This window comes from Rhinolophus sinicus, chromosome 1 (genome assembly GCF_057876585.1).
Source record: "Rhinolophus sinicus isolate RSI-liver-muscle chromosome 1, RSI-T2T, whole genome shotgun sequence".
Lineage (NCBI taxonomy): Eukaryota > Metazoa > Chordata > Mammalia > Chiroptera > Rhinolophidae > Rhinolophus > Rhinolophus sinicus.
The window spans coordinates 214496791-214517209 of NC_142501.1; the positions used below are offsets into that span (position 1 = coordinate 214496791).

Below are 20419 nucleotides of genomic sequence, written 5' to 3' on the forward strand. Positions count from 1 at the left end.
ACGTGCGGTGACGCCCCCCTGAAGACCTTGGGGCCGAGACCTGGGCATTGGCGCCCGAGTGTGTTCACACACGCAGCTGGGGACTGGACGAGGGCGTGGAGCTGGTGTCCATCCTAGCGGGGTAGGCGGGCGGCCGTCACAGGCTGGGAACAAGGAGGGAGCAGACGAGCCATCCCAGGCGGTGAAGGGACCGAGGAACACGAGGACAGGCCTGGAGGTGGAGCTGGGCAGGCGGGGGGCGGGGCCGCGGGAGGAGGTGGAGCCGGGCAGGTGAGGGGCGGGGAGGCTCGGGACCGAGCAGCTCATGACTGTCTGTCCGGCGCCCCAACCTGCCAGCCTGCGGCTGTCCGGATCGACCCGGCCAGCGCCCAGCCGACGTCTCCGTCCGGCGTCCCTAGAGGCCGCTCCCCCGCCCCCGCGCCTCCAGCCACCAGACCCCGCGGTGTTCCGAGTGCGCACGCACCTGGGGGCCCAGGCGGCGGCGCGGGAGACCGGGCGCAGCGGAGAGGCAGCGCGGCCGACGCTAGAGGGCGCCCCCGGCCCGCACTCCGCCTGCCCGCCACGCTGTCCCTCCAGGCTCAGGCCTTCGTTGGCCTCCCTCGCCCTCTCCCGCATTGTCGCCGCGTCCCCAGAGCTCTGGACACAAACACGGGGTCTCTAGCAGGCTGGATGGGGTGGGGGGTCGAGAGCTTGGGGCACGGGGCGAAAGCGCTTCCCTGAGTGGGGTCAAAGTATTGAGCAGCATCTGTTACAGGCCCCAGAAACGCCCCTCACCTGGAAGGTGAGTTCACACAGCAAAAGGGGGAGTGAGTTTCTCAGCAGCCAGAGTGGCTGGGTACCTGATGAGTTCCTCAGGGTAGCTAGAGGTAAGGACAGGAAGGAAGGGGGCCAGTTTGCAAGGCAGGGGTGAGTCCAGGAGGGCCGGCCAGCCATGCGCAGCGCTGGGCTCAAGATCTGTGGAAATTCGCCTGGCTCCCTGTCCCTGAATCCCCCGTAGTCTCCCCACTTGGCCTGGGCACTGCCCTCGCCTCCTGGAAGCCTTCCTCCCCACCACTGCCATGTGGCTGCCCTGTTGTGTCACCTCCTGCTCAGTTCTGTCTTCCCACTCCCTCAGGTTGTGAATTCTGCAGAAGGGGCCAGGTACCGTCACTGGGTCTTCAGTGCCCAGAGGTCGGCATGCGGTATCTGCCCAAAGTAACAGGAATGGGGGAGTGCAAGGGGCACTGGTGGAGCTCGCCTGGTTCAGACAGCACTCTCCTGAAGTCTGGTTGAAGTAGGGTGCTAGGTGAAGGCTTTGCCGCCATGTGGCTCCCTGAGGGACCCACCTAGAAACCTCCCCCTGCCCAGCTGACAGGGTAGGCAGATGCAAGGGCTGGGGTGAGAAGGGGGAGTCTCAGAACCAGCTGTAGGTGTCTGGACATGCCCCCTCCCCCCCCCAGCCCTCCTGGACTCCATGAGCTGGGGGCAGCCAGCCAGGGGCTCAGCAAGCCCAGCCTTTCCTCCTCACTCTGCTCACAACCATGCTGATCTCACTACCCCTTCCCATGGACACGAGGTTGTCGGCATTCCCTGCCCTTGGGGACCCCAAAGCCAGGCGGTGAAGCCCATTGGTGACCAAGAGGCCAGTGTTGGGCCCCCATATGGCTGAACACACCGGAACACCCTTCCCTGGCTTTGCTCAGGCAAGCAGGACAGGGCCTACCGAGCCAGAGACCTGGGCTGGAAACCCTTGGAGACTGTGACCTAGGCAGCTAGTCCCAATCTGGGGGGGACACCCAGCATTTGCTGTTCTAGCAACAGCTGGTGACCCGTCCTTCCTCAGGGCGGGCTGAGGAGAGAACCTGTCCCAGGTGGGCAGTGAGGATGCACAGCTGCTCAGGAACCCCGAAGGGCAGGAGACAAAGCAGGAGCAGGGATCTGAACTGAATCATTATTTATTTCTGGGAAAGCACATCTGCCAGTTTGGGCCGACACTTTTGGTCCCCACAAGGCTGGGGCCCTGAGAACAGACCACCCCGAGCCACCACCAGGCCAGCTCGCTGACAAGCAGGGAACAGCCCCCTGAACTCGGGGCAGTTAACAGTACAAAAAGCAACAAAACTGAATGCATAGCTTTCCCTCCCGAGCTTTGAAAGGTAGCAGCCGGGCTATGAAAGTCTAGAAGCATTGCGTAAGAAGTGTTAAATCTACAGCAAATACATCTTGTAAAAACTCAATAAATTATATATATAGATATATATATATAAACTTGTAACATCTAAACCTGCGTGCAGGGCTGGCCCCCACTGGAAATGCCTCCCTGCCTGGAACACATGGCAATTAGAAGAACTTGTATGAAAATACCAGCTTGCTTTAAAGTCCAAAAAAATAAATCTAAAGAAAAATCCTAGAGAAACCTAGTTCCCCTGCAAAAGGCCCAAGGAAAGACAATATCCCCACTGTAGTCACCTCACACTATTATGACCCTTTGGGTATGAGGGGACTGCTCAGGCCTTGGGGTGCGGGCTGTGTGAGCCCAGAGATGGGGTTCACACCCTCAGGGAACCCTTTAAACGAAGCACAAACCTTCTCAGCTGTTAATAAGTTAAGACTTAAATCGCTGCCATGCAGCAGGCTAACCACTACAGCTCTGGGGGGCGCCGACAGGGTCTGGGGGTCCATAAATAGCTTTACAAATATACAGGTCCTGGTACAATTTTTAAAACAAAACTGTGGTGCCGGGAAAGCCCCTCCATCCTCTGCTAGTTTTTGCGGTTGTCTCAACAGTGAGTCCCACAGAGGACTGCCCCCCACCACCCTTGGGGTCCTGTGCCTCAGTTGGCCCAGCCTCTCTTCTTCCATATAGGTATTTATATATATGTATGTGTATATCATACACAGCATCTATTTATATAAATGTACACTCATCTCTGGAATAAACCTTTCAGATAGAAGTCAAAGGCTCCCGCCTTCAGGTACCCGTAATTAAAGTCTCTGAGGGACAGGGTGGGAAGTGGGGTGGCCTGGCCTGGGGTTGAGGGGGTGCATGCTAACACTCAGCCCAGGTGCGAGGTGCTGCTGGGGAGAGAGGCACATCAGAGCCCAGCCTGCCCCTGAAGCTCCCTGTGGGGTGGCCGTGAGGGGCAAGGGAGCCTGGGAGGGTCCCACGGGAGGAGACCCCTTACATTCTCTATTCGGTCCCCCTGGTGCTGCTGGCACAGGTGGCCAGGAGGTCATTGTACAGCAGGGCGGGCACCCCGGGGACCCCTGCACGGGGGCCTCGAGACTCACACGCACGTGCACACACACACACGCACACGCACACACACACAAAGTTGTCCATCCTTGCCAGGTCTCGGGCCTGGGCCGCTGGGCCCCAGTGGTCGACGGGGTGGGCTGGGGTCCGCTCTCACATTAGGAGGGCTCGGCCTGCAGGTTGGCAGCCCTCACGTCTGCGGGCCCCCACTGTTGGGTGGGGCCGAGGGCAGGAGCTCGTGGGCAAACACAGAGTCATCCCCCGAGGAACTGGAGCTGGGGGTGTCCTGGCCGCCGGGCGAGTACTGCTCAAAGGGCACTGACAGGTCCAGGTACTCCTGCAGGTGGGCGGGCGGGTGGGCAGGCAGTGGTCAGCACTGAGCCCACCCCAGCCCAGCCCACAGGGGCGTGCAGGGGGCCCACACTCACGTCGGTGGACGTCACAGTAAGGATGCGGTCCAGGTCCTCCACCAGCTGCTTGAAGGTGGGCCTCTGAGAGGGCACTGCATGCCAGCACTCGCGCATGATCATGTACCTGCGGGCGGCAGGGTAAGGCGCCTGTCCCCAGCCCGCCACGCCCAGCCCGTGCCAGTGTCCCCCCACCTCAGGACTGGCCTCATGGGCCGCTGGTCCCTTACCCTGCCCAGGGTCAGAGACTGAAGTGGGATAATGAGCTAAGCCCTTGGGAGCAGAGGGGCCCGGCGGGAATCAGCGCCATGGATGGGCCCTGGGAGGGGTGGCCGTGGGTCTGCACTCACAGGTCGTGGGTGCAGTTGGCCGGCTTGTCCATGCGGTGGCCTTCCTTCAGCAGCTTGAAAAGCTCCTCCACAGGGATGCCAGGGTACGGTGAGCCCCCCAGTGTGAAAATCTCCCAGAGCAGGACCCCAAAGGACCAGCTGTAGGGACCACAGCACAATTAACAGCCCATCTGCCTCAGACCCTCCCCCGCTCCTCCCCCATGCTAAGACCCAGGCTTCAGCTGGGTCTTGGCTCCACTTCTGGAGCACCCCAGGCCCAGTCCTCGAATGGCCCAGCCCCTGACAGCTCCCCACGCCACCCCCACGCAAGGCCTGTGGGGCCACGTACACATCGCTCTGGTGGGTGTAGACACGGTCAAACAAGGCCTCGGGCGCCATCCACTTCACAGGCAGCCGGCCCTGGGAAGAGGGAGGGGCGTGTTGGCGGCCGGTGCCCTCCAGGCCCGCAGCCCCCAGCGCCCCGGGCCCAGCTCACATTGGTGGTCTTCTTGTAGTAGTCTAGGTTGTGCACATCCCGCGCCAGGCCGAAGTCTGCGATTTTCATCACGTTGTCCTCGGTCACCAGCACATTGCGGGCTGCCAGGTCCCTGTGGATGCACTGCGGGACGAGCCCAGGGCTGAGCCACCCCAACAGTGGCTCCCTCTGCTCCCCGCCAGGCCCCCAGCAGGCCGACAGCCCTTTGGCCTGTGCCACTGTGGCCCTCTCCTCCCACCCCGCTCACCTTCTGCGAGGCCAGGTACTCCATGCCCCGCGCCACCTGGTAGGCGCAGGACACCAGGTCCTTGAAGGTGAGCTGCTCCTCGGGCAGTTTGCAGGTGTCAAAGGAGTAGTCCATGCCCGGGGGACGCCTGGCCCGCAGGTACTCCCTCAAGTTGCCCTTGGCCGCGTACTCCACCAGCACGTACAGGGGCCCTGCGGGCAAAGGTGCCTCAGAGGGGCCGCTCCCCGCCCCGCCCCCGCCCCGCCCCGCCCCCGCCCCGCCCCCACCCCGGCCCCGCCCCCCGCGGCGCCCACCAGCCTGTGTGCAGGCGCCCAGCAGGTTGATGATGTTTTTGTGCTTCCCGATCATTTTCATCATCTCCATCTCTGACACCAGGTCCGAGAGGTCCTTGTCTGTGGCGTCGTCTGCGTGGAGAGGGCGGGCACAGCACATCACTCAGCACGGCCGCAGCCAAGCCCGGCCCACCTCCCAGTGCCACTCGCCTCCCTCACCTTTCAACATCTTCACGGCCACGGTGACAGGCTTGGTGGCCCGCTCCTTGTCAATGCCAATGGCCTCCGCCATGACCACCTGGCCGAAGCAGCCCTCCCCGAGAGGTTTTCCCAGGGTCAGTCTGGAGGCAGAAGCAGAGACAATGAGCACTCCTGCCACTCACAGCCCGGTCCCAGGCAGCCTTGGAGGCTCCGTGCCACCACCTCCAGGAAGCCCTCCACACTTGCCCCCTCAAACCTGCTCATGAGGATGAAGGACGTTACCCCACTGGCCTCTGGCCCTCTGCCATGCCCTCCAGACAGAGCACTTTGGGTTGTCTCCTCACCCACTGCCCCCACCTCAGGAGCATTTGTCCGAGGCCCCAGTCTCACATCCCCAACAGTCAGTCGCCTCGATTGCTACCTGACTCCTAACTGAATGCAGTCAGATCTGAGTGGTGGCCCCCCTTCTCCACCTATCAACCCCACCCTGTATGTGGCCATGCCCCCCAGCAGGTCACGGGCCTATCCCCAGCACACCATGTCCCATCTTCACACTGACCGGGCCCGAGGCAGCTCCCACTTGGGGTCAGCAGGCAGCTCAAGCTCAGAGACGTTGGCCAGCGCAGGGCCCTCCCCTGAGGACAGCCGGGCAATTCGCACCAGGGGTGTGTTGGAGTTCATGGACGAGTTGGACTCCAAGGACACCTGCTTGGGTCAGCAGGGGCAGGTTGGTGCCGCACAATGGGGGCTAGGGGCGGGGGGGGGGAGTGCAGCCAGGGGACAGTGAGGTGGAGGGCTAGGGGTGGGCTGAGTTCTGGGCCTGGGAGGTGGGATCTGACCTCCAAAACTGGGCTCCATGTAGTGACCCTGACAAGGGGAGTCGGCCCACCCAGAGCACATGCGTGACCCAGGCAGGGTCCCTGAGCTCAGAAGCCCGGGAGGCTGGGTCATAGGCGGGGGCAGGGGGTCCAGGAGGCCGTGGGCGGCGGACAGGTGGCTCGGAACCTGGTATCTACTTTCTGTTACCTGTCGCTTGAGCGGGAAGCGGGAGACCTTGTGCACAGTGGGCGAGCCCAGGCCCTTCTTGGGTGGGCTGCGCAGACGGCAGAGTGTCACGGCGGCCACCACCAGGATGAAGAGGAAGAAGCCCACCCCGTAGCTGAGGACGCCTGCGTACACGCTGCCAGCCTCACCGGCCTCCGCCAGCTCCTCCTCAGCTGCAAACACAGGGCAGTGGGGGCCTGGCCCAGCTGCACCGGAGCCCCCGTGGGCCGCCCGGCTGGAGCCGCAGGCCGCAGGGGCGAGCGGGGGGCTCAGCGCCCTGGAGGGGTGCTGATGCCTCAATGCCCCACATGGTGATGGCCCTGCGCTCAGAAACGCCCGAGGCAGACCCAGGAGAGGAGCCCAGCAGAGCCAGCAGCACCCACGCCCGCCAGCCAGGGAGACACCAAAGCCCCCCGCACAGGCTGCTGTGGGCCCGGCTGGGAGACGGGGGCTCGAGGGATGCCCTTCTGGGCCACGACAGGGCCTTTGCTCCCAGAGCAGGCCCAGGGCCTGGCATGAAGGGTCCGTGGAGCACGGCGGCGGTGGGCCTCAGCGCCCTGGCCCGTGTCTGGCGGCTTTGGTGTGTCCCCAGCCAGCAACCCCAAGAGGACAGGTGCAGAGCAAGCAGCAGCAGCAGGAGCCAATACCTGGCAGCACCACCAGCCACGCAGAGTGATGGGAAAACCCGATAGAATTGCCCGCCAGACACGTGTACTCCCCCGCGTCCTCAAAGGTGACATTGTGCAGAGACAGAACCTCTAGCTCCTTGTCGGTGGTGTTAGCGCCCGCCGTCTACAAAGAGAGAACAGAGCACCATAGGCGAGCGCCAGCACCTCCCACGGGCACCAGAGCCAGAGTCCACACGCTGACGATCCAGCCAGGCTGCAAAGAAAACGCCGCCACCAACACCGCCACCGCCACGGCGGCTGCGGCTCCTCCGCCTCGTGCGTCCACACCGAGCCCGAAGCCAGTCCCTCCACCGGCGAATCCTCTGTCCCAGGTGAGTGGCAGGCGTGCGGCCAGCAGCGTGCTGCACAGAGGCAGCGTGCAGGGGTTACCGCCAACACTGGGGGCGGGCAGGCAGGCGACAGGAGACAGACAGGAAGTGAGCAGATAGCGGAGACAGGGGTGGGAGGGAGGCGGCCAGATGCCACACGCAGGGCAAGGCCCCTGCTGGGCAGAGTGCCTTCTGGGGGTGGCATAGGGTGCAGGCAGGGTCAGCACAGGCCACAGGGCCCGAAGCGGGCAGTCACAGTGGATGCCAGAGGCGCCAGCATTGCAGAGGCGACCATGTACGGAGCGGAGCGCGAGCTACAGGGTGGGGAACGAGCAGGATGGGGCGTGCAGGACGGCGCATGGCCAGGGCGTCGGAGCTGGAGCTCGGCGTGCCAGGCAGGCGTGGGACAGAGTTGTTACCTGCTTGGGGCCCGTGAACACGCAGCCAAAAGGCCTTCTCAGACACGCCTATGAAATTGGAGGCTCGACAGAGGTACTCGCCCCCGTCGCGCTCGGACACATTGGCCAGGCGGAGGCGCGCGTCGGCCTCCACACTCTCACTGATCCAGGACTGCGGGGACAAGAGACCCGGCTCAGGCGTGCCCGTGGCAGCCCCGCCGGGCACAGAATGGCTACACAGAAGTGGCCCCAGTCCAGACCCTGCCATGAGGGTGGCCCTAGATCCCAAGGCTCCAAGGTAGGAAGTGGGAGACCCCTGAGGAATGAATGGGGCTGTGCCAGCCAGGAAGGCTGCCTGGAGGAGGTGTGCAGGCACCTCATGGCAGTGGCCGGTGGCCCCACAGGACGCGCCTTGTCAGCATCCACCCTCCGCAACCCAGAGCATGGCCCTGGCAGGCACCCCCGAGAGGCCCTCCTGGGCTGGCGCTTGGCCCGCCCACCCGAGTCCTGGCTGGGCCTGCTGTGACGCCACTGGCTGAGAGCACCCATGCGGCCCAGGGTGCAGAGACACCACACAACGTCAGGTCTGGCCTCCTGCTCCCCACCCCCCGTCAGCCCGCCTTGTCTCTAAACAGATGTTTCTCTTTGGGCTGCGAGTGTTGCAACCGTCCCAACTTGGGTGGCCCCCACCCTGGGGCCGTGGGAACAAAGCTGAGGCTGTCCTGTCCTGAGGCCGAAGGAGGCAGGCGGGGTGGCAAGCCACGCCACACAAGCCCACGACGCCCGAGCCGGCCAGCTCAAGGAGTGCGGCCCAGCCCCCCAGACCTAGAGGGTGCTGGGTGGGCTCAGCGGCCACCTGCCCAGCAGGGGCCCCTGAGTTTGGGCTCACCCCACGGGGCCATCTGCAAGCCCTCCCCCAGGGCAGAAGCCAACCCTGAGAACAGACAGGTAAACTGAGGACTCACCGCAGGGCGTGGTGAGCAGAATCCCCCACTGCTTCCCCACAGGTCCAACCCCTGGCCCTGACCACCGTCCCTTTAACCCAATGGGCCTCCCTGCTGGGGATGCCCTCCCTGTCCCCACTCCTGTGCAGGAGCCCCTGGGCCAGCTGGGGGCGACGCCCACCTTGAGCACGGTGACATAGGGTGTGCCATCAGGCCCCACTTTGCTGCCGTTCACCTCCACGTGCTTGAGCCACTGGATGTGGGGCTGCGCGTCGCTGTACACCTTGCAGTGGAATTCCACATCGCTGCCCAGCACTGCCGTCTGGTTGGCTGGCAGCCCCGCCTGCAGGATGGGCCGGTGCGGAGAGCGCTCTGGGGACAGATGGGGGCTTAGGGGCCGCCCCAGTGCTCACCCTCCTGCCCACCCACCTGCACCCCCGGGCCTCACCCAGCACGTCCAGGGTGTACGTCTGCCGGATGCTGCCAAACTTGTTCTCCACAACACACGTGTAGTTGCCGCGGTCTGAGGGCACCACGCTCTCCATGACCAGGCTCCACTGCTGGTGCCGCAGCTGCAGGGGACACTGGGTGAGCGGGCAGCACAAGGCCCCGCCAGAGCCCAGTGGCCCGGCACCCCCCGGCAAGCCCACCTTGATGCCCCCAATGCGGTGCTCGCCCCGGAATTCCTTGCCATTCTTCAGCCAGGAGATGGATGGGGTGGGGTTGCCGGCAGCCGGGCAGCGGAAGCGAACGGTGTTGGCAGCTGGCACAGCCAGCAGCTTCTTGTCCATCCGCTCAGGCCGTGTCCAGTAAGGGGCCCCTGCTGGCAAGGGGCACGTGAAGGCCACTGCCCACGCCTCCAGCCTGTTTCCCCTCTGTAGGCAGTGTTGGCCTTTCGAGGACCCCTGCCTGGGCTGGGCAAGGGTCCCAGCATCCTCGACACCACCTTCCACCGTCTCAAAGCCAGGCCACATGTCCCCTCTCCTTCCTGCCCACTTCCCGCAAGTGCCCACTCCAGCCAAGGATCTAGGTGGCACACATTGGCCCCGAGCCTTCAGGACAAAAAGTGTCTCCCAGGGGAGCACCCTACCCATCCACGGGGAGACCCAGCTGGCAGAGGGGCCGGGTCAGCCCATGTCACAAAGTCCAGCTAGAAGGATGAGCAGGGCCAGGCCTTGGGGCCGGCCAGGCATCCTCTAGAATCTGCGAGACCCTGAGCTACCCTTTGCATCACTCCAGAGCCTGATGGCCAGTAGGTGGGGACAGGCTGACATGGTGGTGACAGGACAGCCAGGAGGCTCCGCCCCCCCATCCAAGTTTCAGGCTGCCCCACCCCCATCTTCAGAGCCCAACTGGTTTTTCTCCTTCTCCAGGCTTGGGTGGGGGCTGTGTTCCTGCTGTGGGGAGGCTGGGCAGGCGTCCCCCCGGGAGGGAGGCAGCCCTCTCCAGGGGTCACTGTCTATGAAGCCACCTCACGGAGGAGGGCGCTGAGCCCCAGATGGAGAGCAGTGTGAACATACACTGACAAGAGGCGCCTCTCGGGCCTCCAGGGTCCAGGGCAGAGTCCCAGGGGCGACCTAGGGCCCAGCGGGTTGTGGGAAGGGCTGTTCCCTGGGACTGAGAGCCTGCGATGCCTCATGCCCTGTCCCGGAGCCCACACAGACACCACCTGAGAGAGCCTGGGTGGGCAGGGGCACCAAGAGTGTGTGGGTGGCAGAGGGGGTGGAAGGAGGCAACCAGCCAGGGGGTCGGATTATAAACTTCCTAGCAGCCAAAGGGAAGACATACCCTGGGGTGCTGCTCCTCTCGCAGGAGCCTGTCCTGCCTCTGTCCTGGAGCCCATCCCCCAGGTGGAGGGCACATAAGCAGGACCCCTGGCTCTCCCAAGACCCGCTCTGCCCCGACACCCCCTCCTGGTTTTCACTCCCCTCTAGCTTCCTGGCTGGTTCCTGCTCACATCCTCGATGGCTAGACCACAGAGGGCCCCCCAGCTTCTGTGCACAAGGGCCCCTTGCCCCTCATCTCTTGGCACCAAACTCGGATCCTCCAAAACCAGATAGATACCCCATCTCCCCTAACCGGCCCTTCCACAACTGGGCAAAGTCCACCTGCCACTGTCCCAGGCCAAAATAACTGGGTGCCGTCAGCCCAACAGCCTGCCACCGGGAACACTGGTTGCACCATTTATGATAAATATGCCCAAAACCTGGTGTCCCTGACGCCCCATAGCCACCCTCCTCTCCTACCTGAACTCTCAGTCACCTCCCACTGCCCCAAAGCCCCAGTCCACTGGCCCTACAGCAGCCAGACCGGAGCCCCCTGCCCAGGTGTACTCACACCTGGGATGGACCCCCCACCCACAGGCCTCAGTCCCCCAGCCTGGCCACATGGGCTCCTTGCCATCCCACAGTGAGGGGATCCCACACTTGTGACCCAAGGAGGTGAACCCCAGGCCTGTCTTTCACCTGCCTGATGAGCAGGAGGCCCCATACCTGGGGAGGGTGGGGTTTGTCAGGTGGGAAGCAGGTCCCCAGCCCCTGCCAGCCCCGTGTGCCCGGAACTTGGTCTCACCTGTATCTTCTGCCTCGTCCTCCCCATCTTCGTCATCTCCCGAGGATGGGGCATCTGCCATGAGACGAGAAGGGACATGGAGAAGTGGACGTGCACCCAGCACCCACATCCAGGGGCCTGCTGCCCCTCAACTGTGAGGTCTGTCTGGTCTGTCTCTGCCTCGCCCAGGAGGGCCCAGGGAGCCTGGTGCTGAAGACAGTAACCAGGGGTGCCCTCATCTCTTCGTAACCACTGAAACCCTTGGCTGCTCAGGGAGCTCAGTGGACGCTGGCAGGCACTCACCTGTCACACGTACACTAAAGTGGCACAGAACACGCTGCGTGAGTCGCTGCCGGCAGCTGTAGGCCCCGGAGTCCTCGTGGGAGGCATTTAGCACCTGGAGCCGCTGGAGCCCCACCAGGATGCGGTCCGAGGCCACCAGCCCTGCACCGTCCTTAACCCAGACGGTGGGCCCCGTGGGACCCCCTGCAGGCGCGTGGCAGCTCAACTCCACAGTGTCCCCACTGCCAAAGACCAGCTGCTCCTGCTGGCCAGGCTCAGGTTCCAGGACCTCTGTGGGCGAGATGGATGACCATGAGGCAGGGGCTCCCAAACCAAGAACACTGGGTGCTCAACAGCCCTGGGAGGCACCCTACTTTGCAGACGCACTGATGGAGCTGCAATGTCTGGGGTGGTCTGGGGCGTGGAGGTCTGGGCAGGGCCCAGGGTGACACTGGATGAGGGAAGGGTCTCCACCCAAAGCCTATACTCCTGCAAAAGGCTGGGGTGTCACTTTCAGCCTTGCCCTCCAGCCTGTCCCTCCCAAGTACAGTGCTGCCATTTTAGCACTTTTGTACATGACAGACAGACAGGTGTGGCTGCACACCAATGAAACTTTATGGACACTGAAAGTTCAATCTCAAGTGTCATGAAGTATTATTCTTCCTTTGATTTTCTTCAACCATTTAGAAATGTAACCTCACTACGCATTTGGGGTTAGGGACCTGGAACACTCATTTTTCAGATGAAGACAGAGGATGGGGGGAGAAGCCTTGTCCACCTCGCCCTACAGGTGCTGAAAGGTTGGGGTGGATGGTGCCTGCCAAGGGCACACATCCACCACTGGCCCCAGGGACCCCCGCCCTGCCACTGGCTGCCCAGCTTCCAAGGGGCCAACAAGGCCTGAGACCCTGGGGCACACCACTGGTGGGGCTGACCACCACTCCCAGTCCTCCCTGCCAGGGCCAAACAATGCCCAACGCAGGCGGGCAGCCCGGGCTTAGGGCCCGGGACAGGGGTGGGTGGCCCGCTGCTCAGGCTTCCTTCCCCAGACCCAGCTGGGTCGGCTGTCCTGTTAGTTATCATTCTGCTGATGCATGGCCTAGATTTGAGGGCTCAGCTGCCCACTCTGGCCACACCAGTCCCTGGCTCCCTGGACAAGCCCAGTTCTGCCCACCCACCTCAGACAGCCCGGGAACCCCATGCCCACCAGAAGGTCTCTGAGTGTCCAGGGTTTGCATCCCTGGGGACCCCACAGCCTGGGGGCAACCGGCCTGACCGCCAGCCCCCCAGTCCTGGCCACCACATCCTATGGAGACCACTCACTGTTGGAAGCCATCTGAGGCCCCCCAGAAGGCCGAGAACAGGCATGTGGCAGCCTGAGCCCCAGGCCGTAGCCCAAGGGCAACAGCCATTGGTTCCGGCCTGGTCTGGTCTGGACTGGGCAGCAGCAGCAAGTCAAGCCATCTGCGTAAGTATCTGTTTCAACCTCGTCCAGTAGGGGGTTGTGGGGACACAGAGCAGCCCCCAGGCCAGCCAGGTCTGGCAGCCACCTGCCAGGGTGGGAGTGGAGGCCGACCCAACCTGCCCGCCACCCTGCCCTGCTAGGTGCCTGCAGAGGCCAGGGACCCCCAGACCAGGGCAGACACCAGCAGCAGAGTCTCTACCCCTCCCGACCCCATCCACCAGGCCCCCCTGAGCCACGGAGCCCTGAGGAGACCCAGCAGCAGCCGAGTGGATGGTGTCAGGCAGGGGACGTGGAGGCAGCACGAGGGCCAGGGTCTGGCTCTACCTAGGGAGCAGTGGGGCCCTCGGTCTCACCCCCAAAGGGGCCCCAGTAAGGAGTCTTCCTTGATCAACAGAGCGGGGCTGCCCAAACCCAGACAGGCCTGTAGCCCATACGCACCAGGGGACAACAGTGCTGCATGCCACAGCAGGTATACAAGTGGGCACAAGCAGAATGTCTGCACCCACCTTTGCACTCACCCCCACATGGGGCTGAGCTTGACCAGAGGGCCACAGGCCGAGGGCAGCCTGAGCCCCAGGGTCCTGCCTCCTGGAGGGGCTGAGCTGGGTCTGCGGGCACATCTCCCAGTCAGAGAGTCCTCCTGACTCTACCACTCCCTGGCCCCAGCCTCAGTTTGCCCCACTGTGGCACAGGGTAAAAACCCCACCAGCAGACCAGGACACCACCGCAAACAAAGTACTGGAGTATGTGACAATGAGGGCAAGAAACCCTCCCTGCCCTGATGTCCACCAGGCCTCGGCCAGAGCCAGCCTGCAAAGAAGGGCTTGCTCTCAGTTTGGGGTCACTACAACCGAGGCCCCCCAAGGCATGCAGGGTGCCCAGGTCAGGCAACTATCCATCAGGAAGGCCTTGGGGGTGACCCCAGAGAACAAGCATCAAATTCAGACCTGTCCTAAAGGAGTCCACTGGAGCTGGCACCTCAAGGGCTGTGGGTTTTCGGGTGGGATGAGGAACAAAGCTTCTGGTTCTGGAGTGCGGGAAGCTCCCTGCTGCTCTTGGGAGTATGGGACCTGTTGCCAGGTACATGCTTTAAAATATCCCAAGGGAGGAGGCGCCCCACCCAGAAACTTTTCTTCTGAAGTTTCCAGAAGAAACGATTCCTAACAAAGTTAGAAAACAATGGGGGGATCGGTGTCCAGGCGGGCTCATGAGGGCTTCCAAGGTTATCCAGCCTCATCCTCCCAACAGCCCTTCCATTAGCAGTCCTCTTGGACAGGTGAGAAACTGAGGCTCCAGAAGGGCACCCAGAGCCCCCGGCCCCTTCCCAGCCAGAAGAGGCCCACTCACAGCTCCTTCACTCGTACATCACTCAGGCCTGTGTGACCGCATGTGCCTGGGCAGACTGGTGCCCCCTCAAGGAACTCCTCTTTCCTCTCTAGGTTCAGCTGTAAAATGGGGTGCTCAAGGCCCCAGATCGGGCCTGTGGACGGAAAAGGGGCCACATACGAAAGCTGACAAGCTCAGGCGAGACCTGCATGGTGGGCCTCACAAACCCAGAGACCAAAGTAACCACACAGGGTGGTCTGAACATAAAACTCTCCAACCTTCTAGAAGCGGGTCCTGGCAGGTAGTAAGGTCCTAGGCCTGCAGCTTCCTTGACAAAGGTCAGTCTTTACCTCTGAAATTTTCCATTGTCTTGTGCATCTAAGATAACATACCTTGAAACGTCAGAGTAATTTCCTTTTCCAGACCCCTCAGGGCACAACCTCCCACCAGAGCAGACCACAGAACCCCTGCTGGTTGCCTTGTCCCCTGAATACCATCTCCATGTGCTGTAAATGTTATTACCTATCCTGTACCCGCCGATGTGGAAGAAGCGTGTCTCTGTTTTACTTCTTATCCCATCCCAGAGATTTCCCTCCTTTGCTTCTCCCACTCCCTTAACCTACGACCGATGGATTCCATGTAACCCCCTTACGTCGCCTTCTTTGATTCCAATGTATAAAATAAGCTGCAAAACTGCCGTTCTCAGGAGCATTTTCTCAATTGGTTGAGATTCTGCTTCCAGGCAATTGTCAGTTTGGCTCAAATAAACTTTTATAAGGCTTTTTCTTAGGCTGATGGTTCTTTCGTGGACAGGCCCCAAGTGGAACCTGAGGCCCTGGGGGGAGGGGGCGCTCATGGGCTCATTGCAGGGGCTCAGAGGCCACAAGTCCAGCCGGGGGCTCAGCCCAGGTTAATGAACCACCCAGACGCCCTACAGGCTCAAAGTCCAGCTCTGTGGAGGAGGTAGTGGGAGAGGTTGCAGCCAATGCCTTCCCGGAAATGGTGAAATAGTGCACTAAAGAGACCCCTTCAGGATGGGTGGGTGGTGGCAGTGTCCTGCTGCTCCCATCAACCTCCCTTCCAGCTAGGAGACCCTGCCCAGACCATTACCAACAACATGGCCTTGTATGGAGATGGACCCTGCCTTGGTAGGGCCTGAGGTGACCAGGGCAGTCCAAAGCTGACACCTTTCCCACACCATCCTTGACCCTGACCAGCTCTGGCTCCATAATTTATGATCCTGGGAAAGTGCCAGCCAGGCCGGACCTCTGGAAATTTCATGAGGCCTTTGTATTTTTACTGCCCGGCCCATCTCTTTAAGGAACTGGATTAAGTTTGTTGACCTATCAACTCACTACCTGTTTCACCACCTTTACTGCGGGTACAGGAGTGCTGGGGCGCCAAGGCTGTGGCCAAGGGAGAAGGCGCCGAGCCCCCTCCCGCATCCTTGGAGGTTTTTTCTATCGCTCTACCCACGCCCGCACCCGCTGGGGCACCACAGGCTCTGCGTCCCAGGACCGGGCCTCGCAGTCACCGCCAGTTCCGGGAAGGGGGGTGGACGGAGGAGGCCACTACCCCCGCGCGCAGCAGGGGGTCCGGGAGAAGGTCTGGAGCCCCGCCCGCTGCCCCCTCCCCCGGAGCTAGTTGACATTCCCTGGGCGTAGAGAGTAATATCTTTATCTGAATGCGAATGCTAATGCGGGGCTCCCCCCGCGGCCGCCTATTCGGCGCCCCTGGAAGCGGGGGCCGCCGGAGCAGGCGTAAAAGCGCGCGCTGACCTTCCGACGGCCTCTGTCACGCCGCTGAATGACACGCACATTCAAGCGCTGGGCCCACTTTCATTCATAAAAAAATGACATTGTTCCGGGAGGCTGCAGCCGCTGCCGGAGAGAGGGGCGCGGGGAAGGGGGGGGCCGCAGGGAGGGGCGGGCCGCCATCTGCCTGTGTCCTGCCGGCGGCCGCCGCCTCGCTGGCACAGCGCGCCCGCAGCCGCTGCGCTCACACCTCCCCGCGAGGCTGCCGCGGCGCCCGCCGTCAACACGGCCGCGCCGAGGTACAAAGGAGCGGCTGTTCGGGTCCGCCCGGGTGGGGCGTGAGCTCACCGGGCTAAGGCCTCCCTCCGCGCGGCCGCCGGGCTGGGGGCAGGGTGCGCGCAGCCCACTCGCCCGCGCCCAGGAGTTGGCTGTCCCCAAGGGGCGGGCTCCCTGTGGCCCGCCGCCGGACCACGCGTCTCCGCCCTGCCGCTGGGAGCCTGGCAGCGCGCGTTACGTGCGGCGATACCGAGAGCGCCCGGTCGGTCTCCGCTGGGGGCGAGCGCTACACCTCCAGGACCGCGGCGCGTGTGCGGGGCGGGGCCTGGAGCAAAGATGCGCTCCGCCCCTCCGCTGCCCTAGCTCAGCGGGCGGAGCCCTCCTCGAGACCCTCGACGTCCCGCCGGACCTTGACCACCAGCCGGGGTCCGCGGCTCCACGTCCCTCGGACGTCTGCCCTCTCACCTCCTGGCGTCCCCCCTGGCGTTCGGCGCGCACTCCTGGGGGAGAACACACCTTCATCCACAGGGCATGAGAGTAGGGTGGGAGTACGGAGGCACTAGAAGGTATCGCCTTGTCATGCAGGCTACTGGGTGGCAAGGGCCGGGCCGCGGGCTGACGCACTCTCATACCCTCCCTCCAAAGTCCTGCCCCTCGCTTTGGCCGAAGCTAGCCACGAACTGGGGCCCTAGAGGGGTTTGGGGAACAGCATCAACAATAGAAACTTTCCGTCACTGCAAAACCCGCAGAACAACAATAGGAATCGTGGAGACGCAGCCCCCACGCCCTCCCGATGGCGCCTGGGGGCAGACTGCGCCCACTAGGGAAGAGCGGGGGCGGGGGCTGAGGACTCCACCTCGTGCCCAGTTCCCTGCCTCAGCCTCGCACTTGGGTGGTAGCCCTGCGGCTCCAGGCGCCCCACAAACTGCCGCGCCAGCTCTGGCCACGATCCCCGGGGAGGAAGGGCGGCAGAAACCCGGACACTGGCCTCCCGGTGCCAGCCCAGTACGCGCCTTCGGACCCACTCAGATCCGCGGCCCCCACCACCCAGGCGCCCGTTCCCCGGGCCGCGATGCCTCTGCCTGCCGGGGGCCCCAGGCCCCGCTCCTGTGCCCGTCGGATCCTTCCTTACCTGCCGCTCTCCGCACGACGCGCTGCTCCGCACCCTGGGGCCCCGAGGCAGCGCGGGTCACAACCGCCACGGCCACGCAGAACACGAGGACGCAAGCCGGGGCGATCATCGCGGGGGCAGGGGCGACGGCTTTCTCAGGCGAAGCGCGTGGGCATGCTGCCCCCCATGGCCCGGCTCTGGCACCGGCGGGAGGAGGGCGCCGCTCGGGAGTCTGCGGGAGGAGGCAGGCAGCTCGTTACCCTGGCCGCCTGGCGCCGGCCGCCTCCTCCCGCCGCGGTCCCTCCCTCCTCCCCCCTTCCCTCCCTGGCTGCTGCACAGCCCTCCCAGGGCGGCGGCGGCCGCAAACTTTCCAGAGCGGGAAGCCCGCGCCCCGGCCGGGCCTCGCCGTGGAGATTGCTCGGGATCCCGGCCCGCCGGGCGCTCTGGCCCCGCCGCGCGCCCACCTCGACCCCACCGTGCCTGCCCGGCCCCCGCGCACCGACCTGGCGGCCGCTGGCGCCCAACTCGCTGCGCGCGGCCCTTGCTTCGGCTCGCTGCTTGCCGGCCCAGCGCCTGCGCCCCGTCCCTTCTGCCGTCGGTTCGCCGGTGCGTCCGTGCGCCGGGCCGAGAAGGACCGCGCGGCGCCAGATGCCCGCGCCGCCGCCGCCACCGCGCACTGAGCCTAGGCGGCCGGGCGCGCTGCAGCCAGTGGGGGCCGGGCCGCGCACGCCCCGCCTCCGGCCCCGCCCCGGCCCCGCCCGCCCCGGCGCGTTCGGGAGCGGAGACACGCCCCTCCCCTGGGGCGGTCCGGAGGCGGGGCCGCGGCTCGCCTCGTCCCCGCCCGCAGAGGGGATTAGAGGGGGCGGGGCCGGGCGGGGCCGGGCGGGGGCGCCGGGCGGTCTCCGAGGGCGTGGGAGCCGGGGCTACAAGGGTGAGGTCTCGGTTCGCACCGCTAGGCGCCCAGGGAGGCCAAGAGCAGGCCTCTGCTCAGCGCGCAGTCCGGTTACCACCCGGCCGCGGATTGGGGGCTCAGTGTGGTCTCGGTGGGTGAAGCATGTCTGAGAGGCTTCACCTAGAAGGTGCTGCCCAAGCTGAACCCAGAGATGTGAGCAATCGGTCTTCGGGTGCAGGAGCGCCGAACGGTGTGGGGCCTGGTGCTGTGAGCAAAAGCCTAAGGGTGAAGGGCAGCTCTGCCTGTCTGCTTGGGGCCAGAATGCAAGAGGACGGCACCCCAGAAGCTGTGGGCTCACTGCTGCATTTATTAAGCACCTGTGGCACACATGTAGCTAAGCTGCCTGAGTTCCCTGCCAGAGGGAGTCATTATCCTGCATCCCTAGGTGACATGTTTAGAGATTGGGTGTTTGACGGGCATCAGAATGGAGAGCAAGGGCTAGGGGCCTCAGGTGGGGGCCAACTCTAGAGCTCTGAGGAAGGTTCACGAGGGGAGCTGGTGGCAAAGTCTGAGCTGGCCTGTGGTGTGCCGGGCCCCGGGGCAGTGCAGGGTGGTGCAGAGCTGAGCTGGGGAGAACCCCATGTGACCATAGCTTCTGAGCGCAACTTCACAGGGGGCTCTTCTTCCACTTGCAGGCAAGCCCAGGAGTGTTGAGGCCCTCCAGGAGCGAAAGAGGCGAGAGGGTGTCACCTGGGCATGGCTCAGGGGCCTCAGCCAAGTGCCTCTGGCCCCCCGGCTGTGGCTTCTAGGATTCGGTTTGCTCACCAGGCAAATGGGCAATAAACGCCCCTCTGACTGGCTGCTGGGGCCACCCACATCTCAGGTGCTACCTCTGCTGCCAGAGGCCTCGGAGGCCAGACTTCAGGGCCTGAGAAGGGCCCCTCCCCCAGGAAGCCCTCACACCCACCCCCCTTTGCCCACCTGGCAGATCAGCCCTTCTCTACCACAGGCTGCCATCACTGCCTGCTCTGGTCATGACCATGTACCCCAGACGGGGCGGGGCCCACTGAGCTGTAAGTGGGCTGTCCGGACCCCTCCAATGCGTAGCCCCGGGACACCCACATTTAGGGCCTCCTCCAGGATATACCATCCCCGAGGCCACAGTGACACATTCTGCTCTAATCTATTACCTGGTTGCTTAATCAGTTACTTAGTATGCCAGGATGGATGTGGACTACTGGTCCCCTTGGCTCCCTTCCTCGAGTTGGGGGGGGGGCTGGATTGGGCTTGACCCCCCCACACCCATTCTTTTGTGGAAAGAGCTGGAAGGTGAAGCAGGAGTCAGCCTGGGTGGGGTGGGCAGGAGGGGCCAGCTGTCGGCACCTGAGGCCTGGCCTTCCAAGGCTCTTCTGAGGTTCAGGAAGGGCTCTGCATTGTCTCTGGCACGTCCCTTCCCAGGACAGCGCCCACAGCCCCTCCCTGGCCCCTGAAGTGTGTCCTGCGCCCCCTGGTCTCTGAGAGGTGAGCAGCCATCCCTCTATAGCTTTCTGCTGTCTGCGCCCAGGACTGTGACCGTAGCAGAAGTGCCCGTGTGGAGTGTGGGCCTGTGTGAACTATTCTCTACATGCCCCCCCCCCCGTTCCTTCTCCCACCTACCCCAGCCCCACCCACAGGCCCCACGCAGTATCTCAGGCCCTCTTGCTCTCCAGCTTCTATGTGGCTTTCGCCAATGGGCATGCGCAATAGCAGCAGAGAGAGGCAGGGGATGGGCACCTCCACTTTTGCCCCTTTCCCCGTCCCTTGGGCCTGCAGAGGTGGTGAGCCCCCTCTTCCTCCAGTAATAGGCCTGGCTTGACCCTCAGTATTTCACACTCTGTATTCATTTCCCAGACGACTGTGACAGATTACCACTAACTGATTGGCGGAAATTTCCTCTCGCAGTCGGGGAAGCAGAAGTCAGATCCAGGTGTCCAGCGCTGGGCTCCCTCTGGAGGTTCCTTCCTGCCTCTTCCAGCCTCGGGGGGCTCCAGGCATCCCTGGGCTTCTGACTGCATTGCTCCAGCCTCTGCCTCCATCATCACATGGCCACCCAGCGCTTATAAGGACACCTGTCATCAGAGATGGGTCCCACCCAGATGCTCCAAGATGATCCCTTCATCACAAGAGCTTCCCTTAATGACCCCTGCAAAGACC

The 20419-nt window shown here is 63.6% G+C and overlaps 1 protein-coding gene across 7 annotated transcripts; it reads right to left on the reverse strand.

The window, feature by feature from the left end:
* Positions 1 to 1918: 1918 nt before the first annotated feature.
* FGFR3 (fibroblast growth factor receptor 3) lies at positions 1919 to 18030 on the reverse strand. 7 transcript variants are annotated; one of them, XM_074320212.2, is made up of 18 exons: positions 17838 to 18030; positions 17356 to 17566; positions 11424 to 11693; positions 11142 to 11195; positions 9221 to 9393; positions 9019 to 9142; positions 8752 to 8942; positions 7648 to 7798; positions 6214 to 6404; positions 5747 to 5895; positions 5206 to 5327; positions 5008 to 5118; positions 4715 to 4905; positions 4468 to 4590; positions 4321 to 4391; positions 3993 to 4130; positions 3664 to 3769; positions 1919 to 3572 (listed from the first exon to the last, which is right to left on the reverse strand). In XM_074320212.2, the coding sequence occupies exons 2-18, from the start codon at positions 17462 to 17464 to the stop codon at positions 3426 to 3428; spliced, it is 2421 nt and encodes an 806-aa protein (XP_074176313.1). In that variant the 5' UTR covers positions 17465 to 17566; positions 17838 to 18030; the 3' UTR covers positions 1919 to 3425. The 7 variants fall into 7 exon arrangements, with proteins under 7 accessions (XP_074176313.1, XP_074176327.1, XP_074176352.1 ...); XM_074320226.2 differs by having other exon boundaries at positions 5747 to 5892; positions 17838 to 18029; XM_074320251.2 differs by lacking the exon at positions 7648 to 7798 and adding an exon at positions 6879 to 7023 and having other exon boundaries at positions 5747 to 5892; positions 9221 to 9390; positions 17838 to 18028.
* Between the last annotated feature and the right edge of the window lie 2389 nt (positions 18031 to 20419).